The following is an 18,046-nucleotide window of genomic DNA, read 5'->3' as shown; positions in this document are numbered from 1 at the left end:
ACAATAGAACTGTTTTCATTCTATAGATAGACACGTAATTATTGCAATTACGCATATTTACACTTACAAAATATGATTTTCAGCATTCTAATATTCCCTGCTATGGTAAAACATAAATTTTATATATTCGCGATTCATGTCAACATCCCTACAGTTATCAGATACTACGTACCCTACATTTATGATGATCGTTGCACGAGCATTTGTTATTGTAAAAGCATTTCAAGCACTATTTCTGATAAAAAAAAAGTTATTGATCAGACTCAGCAATACTTTTGCCTTGAAGCAAACTAATATTACATTTCCTTCCGAAAGATTAATAATTATGTATGGAATTCTCACTCTGTATGAATTCTCAGCGTTCAGTATTACAACGAGAACCTCATGAAGGGGAATGGCCAGCATATTACATACGTATGAGGCCAACGGCCTGTATACGGTAGCAGTATAAGAGCATTAGTATAGTTAAAGTATTACCCAGTATTTTAAATTCAAGAGCTGCACCGGTGTCTATTTTAAGTAGTTTTTTTTTAAAGAAAGCTGTTTACTTTCTAGGGTCGTCTGCAAAGTGCTAGTTGTGTCTTATCTGCGCTCCGCCAGTACTAGCCATTATTAAAGTCTTACCAAGCTGACTGCATGGCATTTGTAAATGTCTTCTATTAATATATTTTTTTAATGAAAATATGACGTTTCTACTCGTAATCAATCAATCAATCAAATTATTGGTTTTCAGGCAACTAAGGCCCATAGTTATTAGATATATATACCTTTCAACTAACATATATACAATAATAAGAATCTTAAATACAGAAAATCATTATCGTGACGCAGTTTTTTGTTGCGGCGCCACCTGCTGCTCTGGTGTAGGATTCGGCAGATTCCCACGGAACCGCCGAAATATCACACCCTTTGGCGAGAAGTCCGTGCTCGCGATGGTTCCTAGCAGTGGCCGCGGCAATCGCACCACAAACGAGCTGAAATGCACGTAATAACGGGATCGCAGCTGGAACACTTTCAGCTCATAACGGGTTCTACATACATTACTACGTTCTACATACATTACTGCGGCGGCGTTGATGTTGACTCTATATTGTCAATTTCCTTGATAAAATCAGTGACTTTTGTGGTATGACATTCAATCCGTCACTAATTTTATCCAGAATATTGAAAGATACAGCAGTTGCATTAAGGCGCCACAGTAATGTAGCAATAGCAACAGAAATACAGCTGCAATGAGGGCTATCATTTTTGTGCTCACCAGTTGGCGCCACTGTAGATGTAGGCCCAGAACATCAGATCTCAAAATTCTTCTATGCTTATTTTTATAAAATCAATACGTTCTAATATACACAAAGGTATATTAACGTCTAAATGTGCCACTTTTTCAACCTGTTTAATTTTGCATATATTTTAGTTTGCACTTTTTTTAAACCACTAACATTTATTGAGCTATATCTATTGTTTACCATGATTAATCTAAGAAGGACAAAGATTTACCACATATATGAATAAGGAGTGAAAATTCTCGATAAAAAAGCTTGAAACCCCCAAAACTTCTATGCATTTGACATTTTGAAAGACCTCCATCTAGACTGCGCCCCTAGCGGCGAAATGAAACGCGGTAGCCCTCATTTACATCTGAATGTCATTTTATCATCATAAAAATTTACACATGATTGTACTGTTTATTTTAATCGTTGCGCTAGTCCTTGCACCTTTCTAATATACTTTTTTCTCCGTCGCTCGTCTCAGCAAACTTATTGCCCTTCACTACAGCGTTATGTTCAGCTTAGCTGACTGAAATGGTACCTGTATTAGCTGATGAAATGCTCTGACGTTATTTTTGCGAGCTTTTTGCTTGACTCTTTTAATAATTTATTAGAGAAATGGGTGAAAGAGATGTCGCGGAGAAGTGTCATGAACGGTTTTGAAAGAGCCACTTGCGTTATTTCGGTAGATTTGTATAAGTTAAATGTTTGTGACGGGAAATAAAAGCTCGTAAAAAATTCGTTCCGAAAGTAGCAAAATAATGCAAGTGGCTCAAAGAATGACTCGTTAGGTTTCTTTGAAAATGTGTGAATATGTCCATAGTTGTGGTAGGTACTGGATGGTTGGGTATGGGTAGTTTTAGGGCGGTATCAGACTTGCGTATCCACAGTAAATAAAATAATATTAATTTGTCATGTCGTTTTCAAGTAAGGTATAAAGTCAGCACACTTTTTGTTTTCATTTACAAGCCCCTCGTAAGCTTAGTGTAAAAAGCTTATCTTATCTTAACTTTACTTTACTTTATACTTTCATAAATAGTAATAGTAGTACTTAAACGGTTAGTATTTTGGAAATAGAATAGAAAAAATAATCTACAGTGGTACGATATAATATTTACTTATTGCGAGTTCCGTGTACAGATATATATGTGTTTTGTTGTTGACATAAAAACGTCCTTGAAATTATGCTTCCATTTAGCTTCATACAAATGCAGTAGACTACATTAGCATTGTCATTGTGGTTGTCATCAGAGAAAACACACAAATGTTCTCTTAGTAATAAATTACTTTATTGCAAAAAGAAAGTACACAATATAGAGTAGGTACGATAAATGTGTACAAAGGCAAACTTATTCCTTTAGGTAAATTCGTCAAACTTATATAAATTACTAGCTCTCGTAGAAGCTCACGTGGTACTGTACCTATATTATGTACCACCATTAACATGTTCTAGGTGGTAATTTAATTGTAGTAGGCAATTATGCCTACAAACAATATTCTGTTATTAATTTATTTGCAATAAAAACCTGAATCAATTATTAATTTACATATTGAAACCCGAATCGAATTCACATAGGCAATTACACACTTGAATTGTATTAATTACTAGCGAACCGCCCCGGCCCGGCTTCACACGAGTTACACAAAGCCTTTACAAATTACACACTAAAACCTTCCTCAAGAATTACTCTATTGATAGATGAAAACCGCGGTTGCGTAGTTTAAAAGATCTAAGCATACAAAGGGACAGACAGACAGCGGAAAGAGACTTTGTTTTATACTATGTGAAGATACAATTTGTCACACCGACGCAGATATAACACTGACTGTCATTCAGTATATAAGCTGGGATTCTGCAAACGAGGGAGCGGGGTGTTAAGGTCGGTACCGCGCATGTAAGTTGCAGGCATCCATAGGCTACGGTGACCGGCCGTATGCTTGTTTGCCAACGATGTAGTATAAAAAAAATGAAAACTAATTTCACAGCCTGACGCCCCTAACAGCATTTATACGTCATTATGACATCAGTGACGTCATTATGACGCCATAATAACGTCATTATTACGTCATTACTACGTCGCTGACGTCACTTTGCTACCTGGGCGCCAGACGCAAAGGGTACCTATGTGACGCGAGGCCGTGGGAGGCGGGGACTAAGTTTCATCGGACCTCTTATATGAACTTGGATTATCTTGTGTCCATTGCAGTTTACTTTGTATAGCTACATTTTCCAAATTAACATACATATTTAATCAAATACTACGAAAAAGGTAACAAACGTAACGTATAACTAATAAAAATTAAGTGTATTACTAAGCCTGAAGGCTAGCCGTATTTCTTCGCTAAATGGCGATTAATGATGATGAATAATAAATAACGCTCGTTATACCTATATCAAATTATTATGCTTTATTACCGTTTATGGTATTTTGTGGAATATTTCTAGTAGCAAGCTACAAAGCTTTTATTCTAGGTATTGTTTTTTGAGTTTTCTTGGATATCGGAAGTAAATTGATGAAGTTAATAATTTGCATAATTGTTTCACAGAAGAGGTAAAATGGAGGTAGAATATCCTCCGTCTCCTCCGAGTAAGTTTCAATGTAAATTATTACCTACATAATAATTAATATTATCTAGATATCGGCTTAAGCCAATTAGTAAAGTAGCATGGTCTATAAAGATTTTATCGATAAAAACGTCTTTTGTGGCGTACGTGACCGGCACGGCATTGGACTTGAAACGTCACCTGCTGGTTGCTCGAGTTGATTCCCAATTCGAATTCTACTCGACTTAGACGTGGCAAAGTGTGGAAGTCGTAAACGATTATAAACGACATGTTTTTATAGTAATTTCACTTTTTTTGTGACACTTCCAGCCTCCGGCGAAGTCTGTGCACAGTTAATTTGGTCCGATTTTAGCAGCACTTTTTTTTCAAATATTATATTTCGACGGATATTAACGAAAAGTGGATAGGAAGGAGTGGCGACTATAGGAGCCTAATTCCACACAGCAATGTCCCATGGATTTAGATCTGTTTTTTTTTAAATAAAACAAGCTTTCAAACCATATAATTTTAACTATTTATTCCAAAGTACATACCAAGTGACTGTGAATATCCTCTATATAATGTAAAAAATAATTAACCAGAAATATTGAAAATTAAGCGAAGTACATCAATTTGAATAACAGTATAATTTTCTGTTATAGGAAACTACTATAATACAATTTTTTTTTGACTGAAAACATACCATTTGAGGTACTGAAAAGGAAAACATACCATACCATACGTGTTGCCTCTCTGTCGCACTTGTAAATTCGTACGTAAGTGTGACAGAGAGAAACTAGAAGCACTGTTTTAATATGTAATATTGGTCCCACACTTTCCCATTATACATTTCCAAGTGTCCTTAACATTAAGAAATAAGATAATGAGTTTTTTAAAATCTGCAACAACAAAAAATACGATATTATTGCCTACTATTATTTTATAGATATTTTGGACGAAGAACGATAAAGTTACCATTTTACGATGTTTAAAGTAGTCTACGTTTTTTATTTTTTACTAGGTATAAACGCGTTTTCACTAAGGCCATACGGACAACAAGAACGAACTAGGCAAATCGCGTTTTCACTATAAAAGGGGTTTCACTGTAACATATGCCTGTAAACGCCGGCATAGTCGGCCTAAGAGGCGATGGCAGGACGAAATGGACGTGATTCTCAGAAACTGGACGGATGCTGCAGTTATTCGGGACGACTGTAAGTCTAGGTCCTTTGCTCAGCAGTGGGACACTATAGGCTCGTTAAAAAATATACCTACATATATAATTTACAATACGTTTGAATACCATTTACCTGAGACATAGTAAGCACACCCACAGGAACCAAACCGCCGGCCTTCAGACTCCTGGGCCGCTGCACGTTCACGAGGAAGAGTAACAAGGTCTTCCTGTTCCTGTCGTCCATCAGCTCCCACGGCAGCGCGTACGCCTCGTCTGAGAGGGTGTTACTCTGGAATATAACATGCTCAAGTAAGACAGCCGTAATAATGTGATATTTTCTATAAAAAGGGACCTTATTGTCGATGGTGCTTACGCCTTATTAACGATGCTCCGATACAAATACAATGCCGCGCGACCTTTTTATAGAAAATGCCCCAATATAGATTATTCCTGCTTAGCGACTTTACTTTAACAGTAAGTGTACTCAACTCACTAGGTTCCTGAGGCTCACCTTAGAGCTGATGAGTTCAAATATCACCGACATCTGTATCAGCTGACTATACAATAAGAATATCAAGGGACCATAACGTGTCAGCGCCTCAGCTGTCTGTAAACATAAGAAATAGCTTTTGTTCTTTGGAACCACAACGCCATCTAATAAGAAAAGTACAGATTTGCAGGTTGCGCAAAGTTTCCACAAAGTTGGAAAGCTCTTGGCAATGTGAGGAACATTTCACAGGAAACAAAAAACAGATCCATTTTAGAAATAGAAAATTTCGAGTCAAGTACATAAAATATGAGAAATTCTCGAGTGAAAATTTTTCAATTTTCAAACTTTCAGACGGCACATCGAAGTTCACTAATTGCAGGCATCTTTCTCTGGCACTAATTATACGCCTTAATTGGAGCAAAAGACAAAGTTGCCCGCAATTTGCGAACTTCGGTGTTCGTGGTAGGCCCTTTTGTTCTGTACTAACTTAGTGTTGTAGGAAAGTGCGGGAAGCCGTGGAAATCATAAAACATAAGCCTCCTTTGGCTTACCGTGGGACTTTAAATCGTTAAAGAGTTCGCAAAATTGTATTGTATGGAGAGTTTCATAGTAAACCGCCGCGACGCGCCGGGTAACGTTGATCAGTCTGTCAAGTGCGGATGGTGCAACGGCACTAAGTCCCGTTTTGCTAAATAATAACGAGCTGTTTGCCATTGAATGCAAAAAAGATAGTAAACATTTTAGAAAGCCGTTTAAATTATTTACGGTTACGACCATAGTTAATCACATTTTATATTTAAGGCCCAATAAGTTAATGTTCTTCACTCACTCTCACTGAGCGTAAAGCGTGAGCGAGATGGTATGTTAGTGCGTGCCCGGGAGCGCGGATATCATGTTTTTTTTTAATTTTAACTTATTGTACGTTTAAATTAAAATAAGTAATCGATGCGTTCCCTCAAACATGATATAACCGACTCTTAGAAGCAATTTTAATATTTTAACTATAACTATAACTTTTTATTTTATTTCTAGTACCTACACTTTTAAGTTTATTCTAAGACGCAATGTATTGCGAATTTTGTCATGTTTAAAGCGTGACAAGCAACGTCAATTACAACGATAATGGCGTACATTGAAGACAATATTTAATTTGTATGAAAAATAAGAAATCTAGAATTCTAGACTTCATATTTTTTTAAAGTTAGTATTGATAGAGTTTTATTATGTTGTCCCTGTCACACGTTGTTATATAACATTATATAACAGGTAATGTGAGAGCACCATTAGAACTATTCTCGTGTTTTTTTTCTACAGAGCGTAAGTGAAAAACACCCTTAAGAAAGGCCTTAATATGTATTGCTAATATATCTTATGGCATCCGTATTATGATCCAAACAAGCGCTTTTTTAAAGTCCATTTTCTAAACCTACTGCACTTTAACAATGAAACCCACTACGTAAAATACTTGTCGGAAGGGACTACAGTTCTGGTCTGAGCTACCATTATTTTTCATTATGAACAGTTTCAAGTTTCTTCCATTATTTCATTAAAGGTAAAATATAAAAATGCACAACCAAAATCTATTACAAAATTATGAAGACGATCACAAACGAAATTATATTTTGTCTATAATATACAAAAGTACTCACCATCGGAGAAATTTCTAGAATCGAAATGCATCCAGAAACTACATGGAACATATGGCATATACACAGGGTAAAATCAAACGTATTTGATGTATCGTTCAAGAATCTGAAACAATAAATTTATACGTCAAACTGTGTAGAGTGCCGTTGACTTTTTACCCGGGAGAATTATGCAGATTTTAGTGAGGTCAACAAAAAATAATTAACAACCTTTTCATTACACGACTACCCAAAAAAAGGAGATTAGTTGAGTTTAAGATTATGTTAAATATACCTACCTACAGTAACGTGCATCGTTACAGTACAGCCTTCGGCTCTACGCGGAGCTCGGCCTTCAGCCTTCGCATTCAGACACTAGTTGGGGCATTTTCTATGAAAAGGGACCTTATTGTCGATGGCGCTTACGCCGCACAGCGTCGCGCGGCATTGTATTTATTTCGGAGCATCGTTTATAATGGCGTAAGCGCCATCGACAATGAGGTCCCTTTTTATAGAAAATACCACAGTTCTTTTCTGTGTTTGAGTACTATTAACCTCCCGGACGCTTCGCGCTACGCGGAGCTCGGCCTTTTGCGTTCGCAATTAAGACTGCGCCTCATGTTTTTATTTTATGCTAAGAAAAAAATAATAAAAACAATCCATTGATATAAAAGACTACATTGCTACCCGTCTTGCATGATAACTGTCCAGAAAAGAACATATTTAGTTGGGATATGGGAATCCGATTAGTATAATCATTTTTATTTTTCAGTTTTTGGTACATTTTCTCTAAAATGAAAAAAATATTTTTCCTGACTTTAACCCGTAGAATTGTAGATGCCCCTTTTTTGCGAATTACTCTTGTATAGACAGGTACCTGACTTATTTAAATTTTTAATTAAATGCCATATATTTTTACGTTTACTAGTTAGTAGAGCTTACTGTTAAATAACTTAATTATTCAATTTGATCTCGCGTCTCCTATATAGGGATCAGAAAACTACCTGCATCATATAAAGCCTGACCAGGAATATTTTCATGTTCAGTATAGTATGAAAACATTAGTTTCAGTGAAATTCCGCAACATGGCGCGTGATCATATATTCCTGGTCAGGCTTTACTTTATTACACATCTAGAGAAGTGTTTTTCCGCATATACATAAAGAACTTACTCCTTAATAAACTGGTCGTGTTGTATTAAATTCTTCAAAATTTTAAATGCTTCGTCATTATATTGTCGCTCAGAAGATTCTTCAGATTTATCAGAAACGCTTATTGGTCTCGGAAAGCTTCTCATTTTATCCACCAGTATGTTAAAATGACCCAATATGTGAAAGACCATTATATAAATCAATAGATCTAAGCCACAGAACGCAACAGCACAAATGTATGAAATGTATGCATTTAATAAAGAGACTATGGTATAACCAATCGCATCCTTATATTGATCTATGATGAAATAATAGTTTACAGAGTGAACGAAGGTTGCATTTGGTGGTCTATGGGCACGGTCTGTGAACAAGCCTGCTTGTATGTTTAGATATATTGGGACAACGTTAAACATCACTAGCGCAAGGAACGCCTGCAGCAATATTACTACGGTCGCAATTCTGCAAATTATGTTGATCTTACGATACTCCTGAAATAGTTAAAATTATTGAAAAAAAAAGTATATAATGTAATAAATACAAAAATGTGTGTGTGTGTTTGAACCTTATTGTGTGTGCACGTATTTACTTACTTTAGCGGCAAATTCAGATTCATGCTTATGTTCTACTAAATGAAATTTTGAAACGAAGTTTTTAAGATGTGAACAAAATTTCCCTTGAAATATTAGTGTCAACCTTGTCTGAAATTGATTTTAATAAACAATATTATTTGTAAATTATCCCTATTATGACGCTTAAGTGTTAAAATTTTAGGCAAAAAAGTATTTTTTTAATCAGAAATATAAAGGATCACTCTCGTTAGACCGGGCCGGGTCCGGGACGGAGCTTTCAGCGCTTACTTTTCTATGACATATGACCGGTGATCACGTGATGCTTTCCATAGAAAACGAAGCACCGGAAGCTCCGGCCCGGACCCGGCCCGGTCTAACGTGAGTCATCCTTAATAGGTGATTCCAAATCACTTGCAAATGTCAGAGTAATTCGGAAAGAAGTTATACGAAACTATTTAAATAAATAATAAACAAAACAAAAAAGTTAAAAATATATAATTAAAAATATATGCTGTCCTTTACATTAAATAACCGTAAATTTAATAAAAGTTATACTCACAATCATCACGAAGGACAATAAAATACATAAATAATCTTGACCCAAATCAATAAAATCACCAGTTCTCATTCTGACTCTGACTAAACATAACGCTGAAATCTCAGCATAAACGAGTAGTGGCAATATTAACATATGATATATGGACAGGATGCGTGTACGCATGGTTTTGGGTCCGAATTGTTCGTTCGGCCAATGACCGGCCGTGTCGAGAAATAGACGGATCACACGAATGTAGTCCAAGTCTAATGACCGCTCCCTGAAACTGTCATAAACTGTCAACATTTTTGTTTTCGGTATTTACAAAAGTGTCCCGTTATTCACAAACAGGGCTTAGACGTAGTGGATGAACCCTAGACATGTATGCTTAGATTTTTCTTAAATTATTTTTTCCATGATCTTCAAACATTACAACAACAACTTTACAACTTTTGAGTTCTATTCGGTAGCTGAATTTAAATCTGCATGGAAAAAAGGACTCCCAAATTTACAAGCCTTATAAAATGGAATAAAGTAGCAAATTTTAAACATGGTTTGGTCGTTGAAAGGCTGCAACTTGGGATACAAGGGGAGGAGATTGACAACCGGTTTCCACTTCCATTTTTGTTCTCGCTGCTGAGGTGAAAAGTTGTATGTGCAATTGTGCAAGACGAGATCAAATTTATTTAATTACTGTGCTTTGAACTCCCCTGTTACGCTCAATATTCTAAAATAACATAACTTCCGCTCTTGCATCAAAAGTGTCATACTTCAGATTTTAAGAAGAATTAACACAATATTATAAAATAACATTATAAAAAAAACTTGTTAAATTTGTTCTAACCTGATTTGTTTTGCCATTTTTGGGGGACACATACAATATTTTTCTACAAAAGTTTAGTGAAATATGACGACTAGAGTTACTGGTAGGTTAATTTTATTTGTAGATTATAAAACAAGACAAGTAAACAGTGAAGACTGTACCGTTGTTTTCAATAGTACTGCCGATACTACTTATATAATGCTTGTACATATATAAACGCAAAGAAGATATAATAAGATAGAGCGGTACTGTCATAGTAAATTTTGTAACCACTGTAAATTCACTGCCATCTATCGACATACTTTAAAACTAAAAATGAAGATTTATAAAAGTACGTTAAAATGTATTTAAATATGGAAAAATGATTTTTTTATTTGCATTAATTATTTTTATATGATTTTGACCCATGTTCTTTCACTGATATGCGTTAAAATTATAAATAACAAACGAAACCGTCAACGCCCTCTATACGAGAGTAGGCCAAAACTAGTGGCGCCATCTGACCGAGAATCAAATTTTCGTGATTTTCGAGGCACGTTTTTTCCTTAGACTGTATCCATCTATTACGGAGTTATATCTATCTTTGATAAACGTAACTGAGACGTAATAACACTGTAAAAGTGTCATGCCATTGGCTTTTGCGTCTATTGCAGACGATTTATGGTGTAACACCGGAGAGACACCGTTTGGAGTGACCTCTCCACGGACTACACGTCCTGGGACGAAATTAAGGAAACGCATGTATACCTAGCACCTGCATTACCCTCGCGGCTTCACTGTCTTAACCCACAGGAAAGGTGAGCCAATACGCGTGGAGGCAGGTCGGCTGCAGAAATCTGCCGCTTATTTCAGGTTGGACCCTATTCGCGCCTTACGGTAACTCCACTCCGGTTTTAATTTTTGAGTATCCTCCTCCTAGACTTGGATAGATTGCAAGCCAATGCCAAGAGGTCTATCTCCTCTGTGACGAAACAGGTTTTTGCTTCGTTTGTGGACAAAACGGGGCCCACTGACTATCAGTCCGCCACACTGTCAACTTTTTGTTCTAACTGACACGTCGATATCGTCCGGCGGACTGATAGTCAGTGGGTCCCTTTAGTTGCCTCGTAGATACGAGACCCTTATCCTATGTGAGGGTTGGCGCTATTCTAAAGCCGGCCACTTACTATTAGCATTTTTTTTTTATATTACCAATTTAGTAATTTGACAGAAGCGGTTTTGTGTCAAATTTCGTCTTACAAGGTTATTCGAACATTATAAAATGGTCACAAAGACAATACAGTCACAGTTATTTTTTATTAATTTGACATTGACGAGACGTGACGAGAGTAACTATATTTGAGTTAATTATTAGTTACTTTTCAAGATATAATTTATGCATTTACGCACCGTCCCCAGGAAGCAGTGCAGAATGGGGTTAACTATCATATACCATATAGTATAGTATTATATAATCTGTGACCATATACATAATGATATTGTTTATCATACTTATTGATGAATATGTAAATCATATTCAACAACTTTTACCATCCGTCACGAAATGGTCAAAAAAATGTTATTTCATACATTTATGTTCATTACAATGTCGAGATTTTACCTCTTTTTTAGTCTTTTTTATTTACTTGTCTTTGATAATAGTAAATAAAACTATCAACGTATAATTTAGCACCAATGGATTCCTTTGTTTATAAAAGCTATAGATTTCCCACGATTCGAATAATGATATGGAAGAATAAAGAAAAATCATTGAAAGCATTCAATCAGTCAAATTGGATACAATAGGGGATATTACTGCAATGTTCTGCCACCAGAGTGCAGGACTAGCCTTTTTAGTAAACCATAGAGTAACTTATACATACTGTACCTATAACAGGTTTTTGACAAGTTTCATAGATAATAAAATATGACATTGATGCATCAAGGCGGTTTGTTTACAGAGGACCTACCGGGAAACAAGAATCCGAAATTTTGCTATCTGCCTCTTTATCGCTCGTATATGCAAGAGTGACAGAGATGTTAGAAAACGAAATTTAGATTTTCTCGTTTCGCGATAGACCCTCAGATGAGGTAATGGCGCCCCCTACGCAAAGTTTCGCGTAATATTCCCTATTAAAGTACTAGGGGAGGTTGCGGAAAGTGCGTACCTGTCCTGTCGGACGCTCCTAGCTTTAGGCCTCGCAATTAGGCACATGGTACTTTTGTTCAGTATTTAAGCACTACACTCCTGCAGTTCGGTTTTCGGCCTTCTCAGCATGCACCCACCGTACGTCTAATCTGTTGCCGCCATAGATTCTCACGCCTTCTCTGTAGAAATGAACAATAAGGGGTATTAGTGCAATATTCTGCCGCCAGAGTGCAGCACTAGCACCTATCGTGGACCATAGAATAACTTATACATACTGTGCGTCTGTGTCTTAAACTGTTTGTTGACAAGTTTTCACAGATAATAAAATGCGGAATGCGAAAATCGCAATTTAGTTATCCGCCCACTGATTATCACTTATCAGTCCGCCGGACGACATCAGCCTGTCAATTAAAACAAAAATTTGACAGTTTCGAACAACTGACAGGCCAATATCGTCCGGCGGACTGGTACTCACCCCCTTAAACGATCTAGTTATCCCACAAAATCAGTAATGACAGGGAGGAATAAATATAAATAATGGTAGGTAATCATTCAAACAACATAGGAAACAATTGATTAGAGTTAGCCGTTTTTATAGCCCTATCAAAGCTTGTATGAAAGGGATGCGAATTATGGGTCACATAGAAAAAAATATAGTCTTTCTGTTCCTTATATGTAGTTAAGTGGAAAGGGGGCGACGTCACTTGACCCCTTCTCCGTGCAAACGTAAAATGAGGATCCATTTACCCCCTTCGTTTATTTTTGATTTATTTTTTAACTAAGAGTTAGGAGCTTTTCAAAATGTGTATGGATTTTTTTTGGCTCACAAAGCGGACACGTCCATTGCGCTTTATTTCTTGCTAATATATTAATATGCACCACTGATATTAAGGTTATACCTAAGTAAGCTGCGGAGATAACTGACCCCACCTGCATAGATACTTGTTTGCAGGGGGGGGGGGTCAGTTATCTCTGCAGTTTACTGTACCTATTTTCTCCGTAGTACCAGATAATAAAAATAAAAAAATCATTAAAAGTGAAAGAAAACTCATTAATCTATTTATGTAAAAGAAGGTTATTTTATTCGGCGATTTTTCGTGTTGTATAAAGTCGCGTTTCTCTACATTTTTGGTAGGTAGGGCAAAATAAATATCGTCACATTCCAGCAAATAAGTATAATTACAGTAAAATATTATTATACTTAGTCATCGGCTAATAAATCAGATCCAACCTTGTCAACGTTGTGCAAGCAAAACCCTAATATTGGTTTGACGTCTGTAAGGCTGATCCGCGGCCGCTCTCGCTTTCGCGCGTGCATAAGCTTTCGCGCGTGCATAAGCTTGCGCCGGTGCATTCGCTTGCGCGTGTGCTTCCTCGGAAGCGCGTACTTCTGCTTGCGCTTGTGCGTCCGCTCTATCTAAATGCGCGAGTGCGTCGATTGCCGTGCAGTAAACTTCTACTAAAACTAGTTAAGTAATAACTATTCTACTTAATACAGTTTTACTTACTTAACATAAAACAATCACCTTAATGCACAAGCATTCCTTAGCTAACCATAATCAGTTTTTCCTAACCGCATTAGTTAAACGGTACACCTATGTATGTATGTATGTATGTATTTTAATGGATGTAACAGACACTCTGACCGGTAGCTCCACTCAGATTTCACAAATTAATAGGGTTTTAACACATTCACTGCTACCAACGCACATGTGCGTTCACCGTCATACAAGTTTGTTCCTAGGCCACGCCCCCTGGCAGTGAATGCGTTAACCTACGCAAACAGAGGGGTGTTATATGTTTGACGCCAATGTCTGTCTGTCTGTGGCATCGTAGCTCTCCAACGGATGGACCGATTTCGATGCGATTTTTTTACGTGAAAGCGAGTTTATGTTTGATAGAAATCCATGCAGCAGTTTGAAGAATATCAGCTCTTTTCCACAATGATGTAAGGCATTTTTGTATTGTACTTAACAGGTGTTGATAATACCTTGGCGATCGCCTTTGTGAATGGCGCGCATCTCACGCATGACTTGAACTTCATTTCGCATGCACTAATCAATCATGTCGAAAAACGCTGTTATCGAATTTGCTCGAGTTTGAGGCAGATTTTCAGCGACCGTCATTAAATTAGTTCAGAGCTTAAATTTAGTTGGTAAATACATGAATGAATATGATAACGGCCCGTCACGCATAATAGTCGTCGCCAGTCGTCCAGTTATGGAAACCAGCGGCCGTAGCACGGTGTCATTTTTATCACCAGTCACCATGCCTATCAAGTTCTAACAAGTACGTAAGTGCAAAAGTGACAGACATAGTAACAGGCGATAAAAATGGAACCATGCTGACACCGCCATGGAACCATGCTGAGCTCGTGCTACAATTCAATACGGCCGGCACCAATCATGAAACGTTTTAGAGACCTGTACCTGTAAAATTTCCACCGCTTTGCGCTGTAATTGAATGTCGTATTCATCTTAAATGTTTTTGATGTGTTTAATTATTTATGTAAATATTATTTCTTTTAATACAGACCTAAATTATAGAAATTTAAGCAGCTCTCATTTATGGTGAAATTTTGCCAGTGTGTAGAACTGATGTTAAATACTTATTTTTAATACAGTTGCTCCAAAAGTGCTACTTTTCGTGGCTGTTTAGCGTGCGGAAAGTTGGTTTTCGCGAACTAGTGCTTTTTACTTTTCCAATTTTTTTAATTTTTTACTTGTTCCAATTCATGACTACTTATTGATAAGTGTTAATATTAGTTTCCTTTAAACGTCGTAATCAACATAAAAACCTACTGTTAATGTAAGAATACGAAAAATATGCATATTTCATATTTTATTACTTACCTCTTCATCATTATAAGTATTATAACACGTTTATTTTTTAATGTTGAAAAACCGTTCTTAATAAGTTGTCTGAATGGAACGGAACGCCTGTCAAAGAAGAGGCGTATTTTCTTACTGCAAGAATGTTTTAAGTTTTCAAAGGCAACATTCGATATTGTTTTTATAAATATACGATACACAAATAGTCGTAAATAACGATATTTAGGTAATAATAGTACAATGTTAATATTTACAATTGTTTCTGTCTTATAGAACAAGCATTTGAAAAAAAAACTTTCATTGAAGTGGGTTCAATAATAATAACAAAATCTATTCTAGTCGAATAAAAGCTAGAAAAACACCTCTTCATAATGTCAATGTCAATGATGTCAGTGTCACAGAATTAATAATATAAAGGAAGGAAGTGACTATATATGTGCTATTTAGTACATATCGTATTATTTTAATTTTTATTATTTGTTTTTTTCTTTGTATTTTAGTTGAATTATTTGAATTATTTGTATGTAACATTTCTATGGGTGTCACTTGCCTGTCAATAAACGAATTTATTTATTATTTATTTTATTATTTATTTATAAAAGTTTTGAATTCATTCGAATTCCATTCCTTACTTGTTGCTTTTCTTATTTTTTCGCAACTGTATTAAAAAACGTCGTTCGATACACGTGCGGATATGTCATTCTTCACTCGTCCCGAGTCTTGCCACTCGCCTACGGCTCGTGGCAAGATATCTCGGTACTCGTGCAGTAATGACATACTTTCCGCACTAGCATCGAAATGTACTATTACAGCATTTGCGGTTTATATTTCATTATTTAGTGTCATGTCCACTATAGGGATGTTTAGTCAGGTATTTTTTTTCGAAGACGCCCTATTTTACATACCATGGTTTCTGACACTGCAAAGAATAAGATAATCACGTTAATCAACATTTTATCCAATCACATATTTAGTAACAAGCTTATATATTTATATTATAAAGCCAATACAATCATCTTCCTCGCGTTGTCCCGGGTTTTTTCCACGGCTTATGGGAGCCTGGGGTTCGCTTGGCAGCGAATCCCAAGAACTGGAATAGGTACCTACTACTTTTTACCATGGAGACTATATAAAGGAGCCAAATCACTATGTATGAAAAGTGTCCATCAAAAGACAGTAATTAGGCAGCGCCACCATACACCGAAATACTACCAAAAACAACCTACGTAATTTGGTCGGGTTATTTGTTGCCTTATATGGTTCATGTTATACTCATGTTCCAGAGCCTAACTAGCGCCACCGGAGAGATTAGGAACTATTATTTAAAGCTGAAAGCGGTCACTTTTGCAACAATTTTGCCATAAGAGATTGGCATCCTTTCTATACCATCCATACTTTTTACGAAAGCAACTGACGTGTGACCTTCCAACCCAGAGGGGTAGAAAAGCGACTGGCGTTAATACGTAACTGTCACTTTTTTGACGTAAAATGCTTTAACATGGCAACAATTTAGTATGGAATTTTTTTTGTACCATTTTATTTCTACCATTTTATGTCGCACTATAAATGAGTCGCTTAACTTCTAACTCGGATAAATCCAACTGTCAGATTTTGCGATTTTGGCATTAGGAAAAGGTCATAGCAGTATTTCCTAAGAGGGTCTAATGGATTTATCCGAGTTTGACGTTAAGCGACTCAAATACCAAATACCTACCTACAGAAGTTCTGAAATGGTCATTGGCGCGAGCCGGGGTTTTAACCCCTAACCTCCGGATTTAAATTGTAAAAAGCGACCAAAAGCAGCGCCGCAGCGAACAAGAACAGCATTCCTCGAACCATTGTTATCTGGACAAGCAAAAACTTACCCCTTTAAATCATAAAACTATACTTAACTAGTCCTCCTTAGAGCATTTAGTAACTGGAGACGCCTTGTCTGTAATTTTCTGTATAAATAGTCTGCCGATTTTTGCGGGGGAGGGCCTCGTCAAATGTATGGCTATTTGTACGTAACGTATATGGATGGTATAGAAAGGATGCCAATCTCTTATGGCAGAATTGTTGCAATAGTGACCGCTTTCAGTTTTAAATAATAGTTCCTAATCTCTCCGGTGGCGATAGTTAGGCTCTGGGACATGAGTATAACATGAACCATATAAGGCAACAAATAACCCGACCAAATTACGTAGGTTGTTTTTGGTAGTATTTCGGTGTATGGTGGCGCCGCCTAATTACTGTTTTTTCATGGACACTTTTCATACATAGAGATTTGGCTCCTTTATATAGTCTCCATGGGTGAGCTCTTAAAGGCGAATCCAGTTATTAAATGCTCTAAGTAGCCCACAGATAAGTCAAAATTACAGATTAAGACAAATGATTAATAGCTAATTGAGGCTTGTGACGCGTTTATGAATGACGCGATTAGTATCCATCAGACGCTAAATGGCGTTATTCATAAATACGTCACAAGCCAAGATACCTACGGTTCTGAAAAAGAAAAAAAGACTGTACTCATGAATAGAAATTTCAATTCATTTGACTAATTTGCCATGATTGGTGGAAACCAGCACAGAAATAAATATACCATAGATGCAAACGCATCTACTTCGCGTATCCGAACCCCGACCAAGCGTCGAGGTTGACCGTCGCTCTTTACAGTCCACGCCGCCGGTTGTTGCAGCCGGACGTCCGTGAAAACTTAAAAAATGCTTAGTTGCATGATAATTAACTGCAACTGCCCAAAAATTGCGAGCACCCAAAGGCAAGAACATATTTCATATGAGAAGTCATTTTATAATTATATTATGCGTAAATTTTGTATGAAAAAGTCGGCACGCTTGGTTTCAATACAAATCGTGGTATTTGCGTCATCTAGCGTATATATTAAATCTGTGGTGGAAACTGTTT

The 18,046-nt window shown here is 36.6% G+C and overlaps 2 protein-coding genes across 2 annotated transcripts in view; both read right to left on the bottom strand.

Annotated features, from left to right (window-relative positions):
• Positions 1–18,046, bottom strand: part of LOC134755207 (uncharacterized) — a 417,347-nt gene that overhangs the window by 58,508 nt on the left and 340,793 nt on the right. The gene's annotated exons all lie outside the window — the stretch shown is intronic.
• On the bottom strand, positions 4,634–9,666 carry LOC134753789 (uncharacterized). Its single transcript, XM_063689729.1, has 7 exons — positions 9,385–9,666; positions 8,847–8,954; positions 8,278–8,744; positions 7,130–7,232; positions 5,502–5,597; positions 5,124–5,279; positions 4,634–4,712 (listed from the first exon to the last, which is right to left on the bottom strand). Exons 1-7 carry the CDS (start codon positions 9,664–9,666, stop codon positions 4,656–4,658), a joined length of 1,269 nt encoding a protein of 422 aa, XP_063545799.1. The 3' UTR covers positions 4,634–4,655.

Source organism: Cydia strobilella, chromosome Z (genome assembly GCF_947568885.1).
Source record: "Cydia strobilella chromosome Z, ilCydStro3.1, whole genome shotgun sequence".
NCBI lineage: Eukaryota > Metazoa > Arthropoda > Insecta > Lepidoptera > Tortricidae > Cydia > Cydia strobilella.
This window is presented reverse-complemented; position numbering and strand designations above follow the sequence as displayed.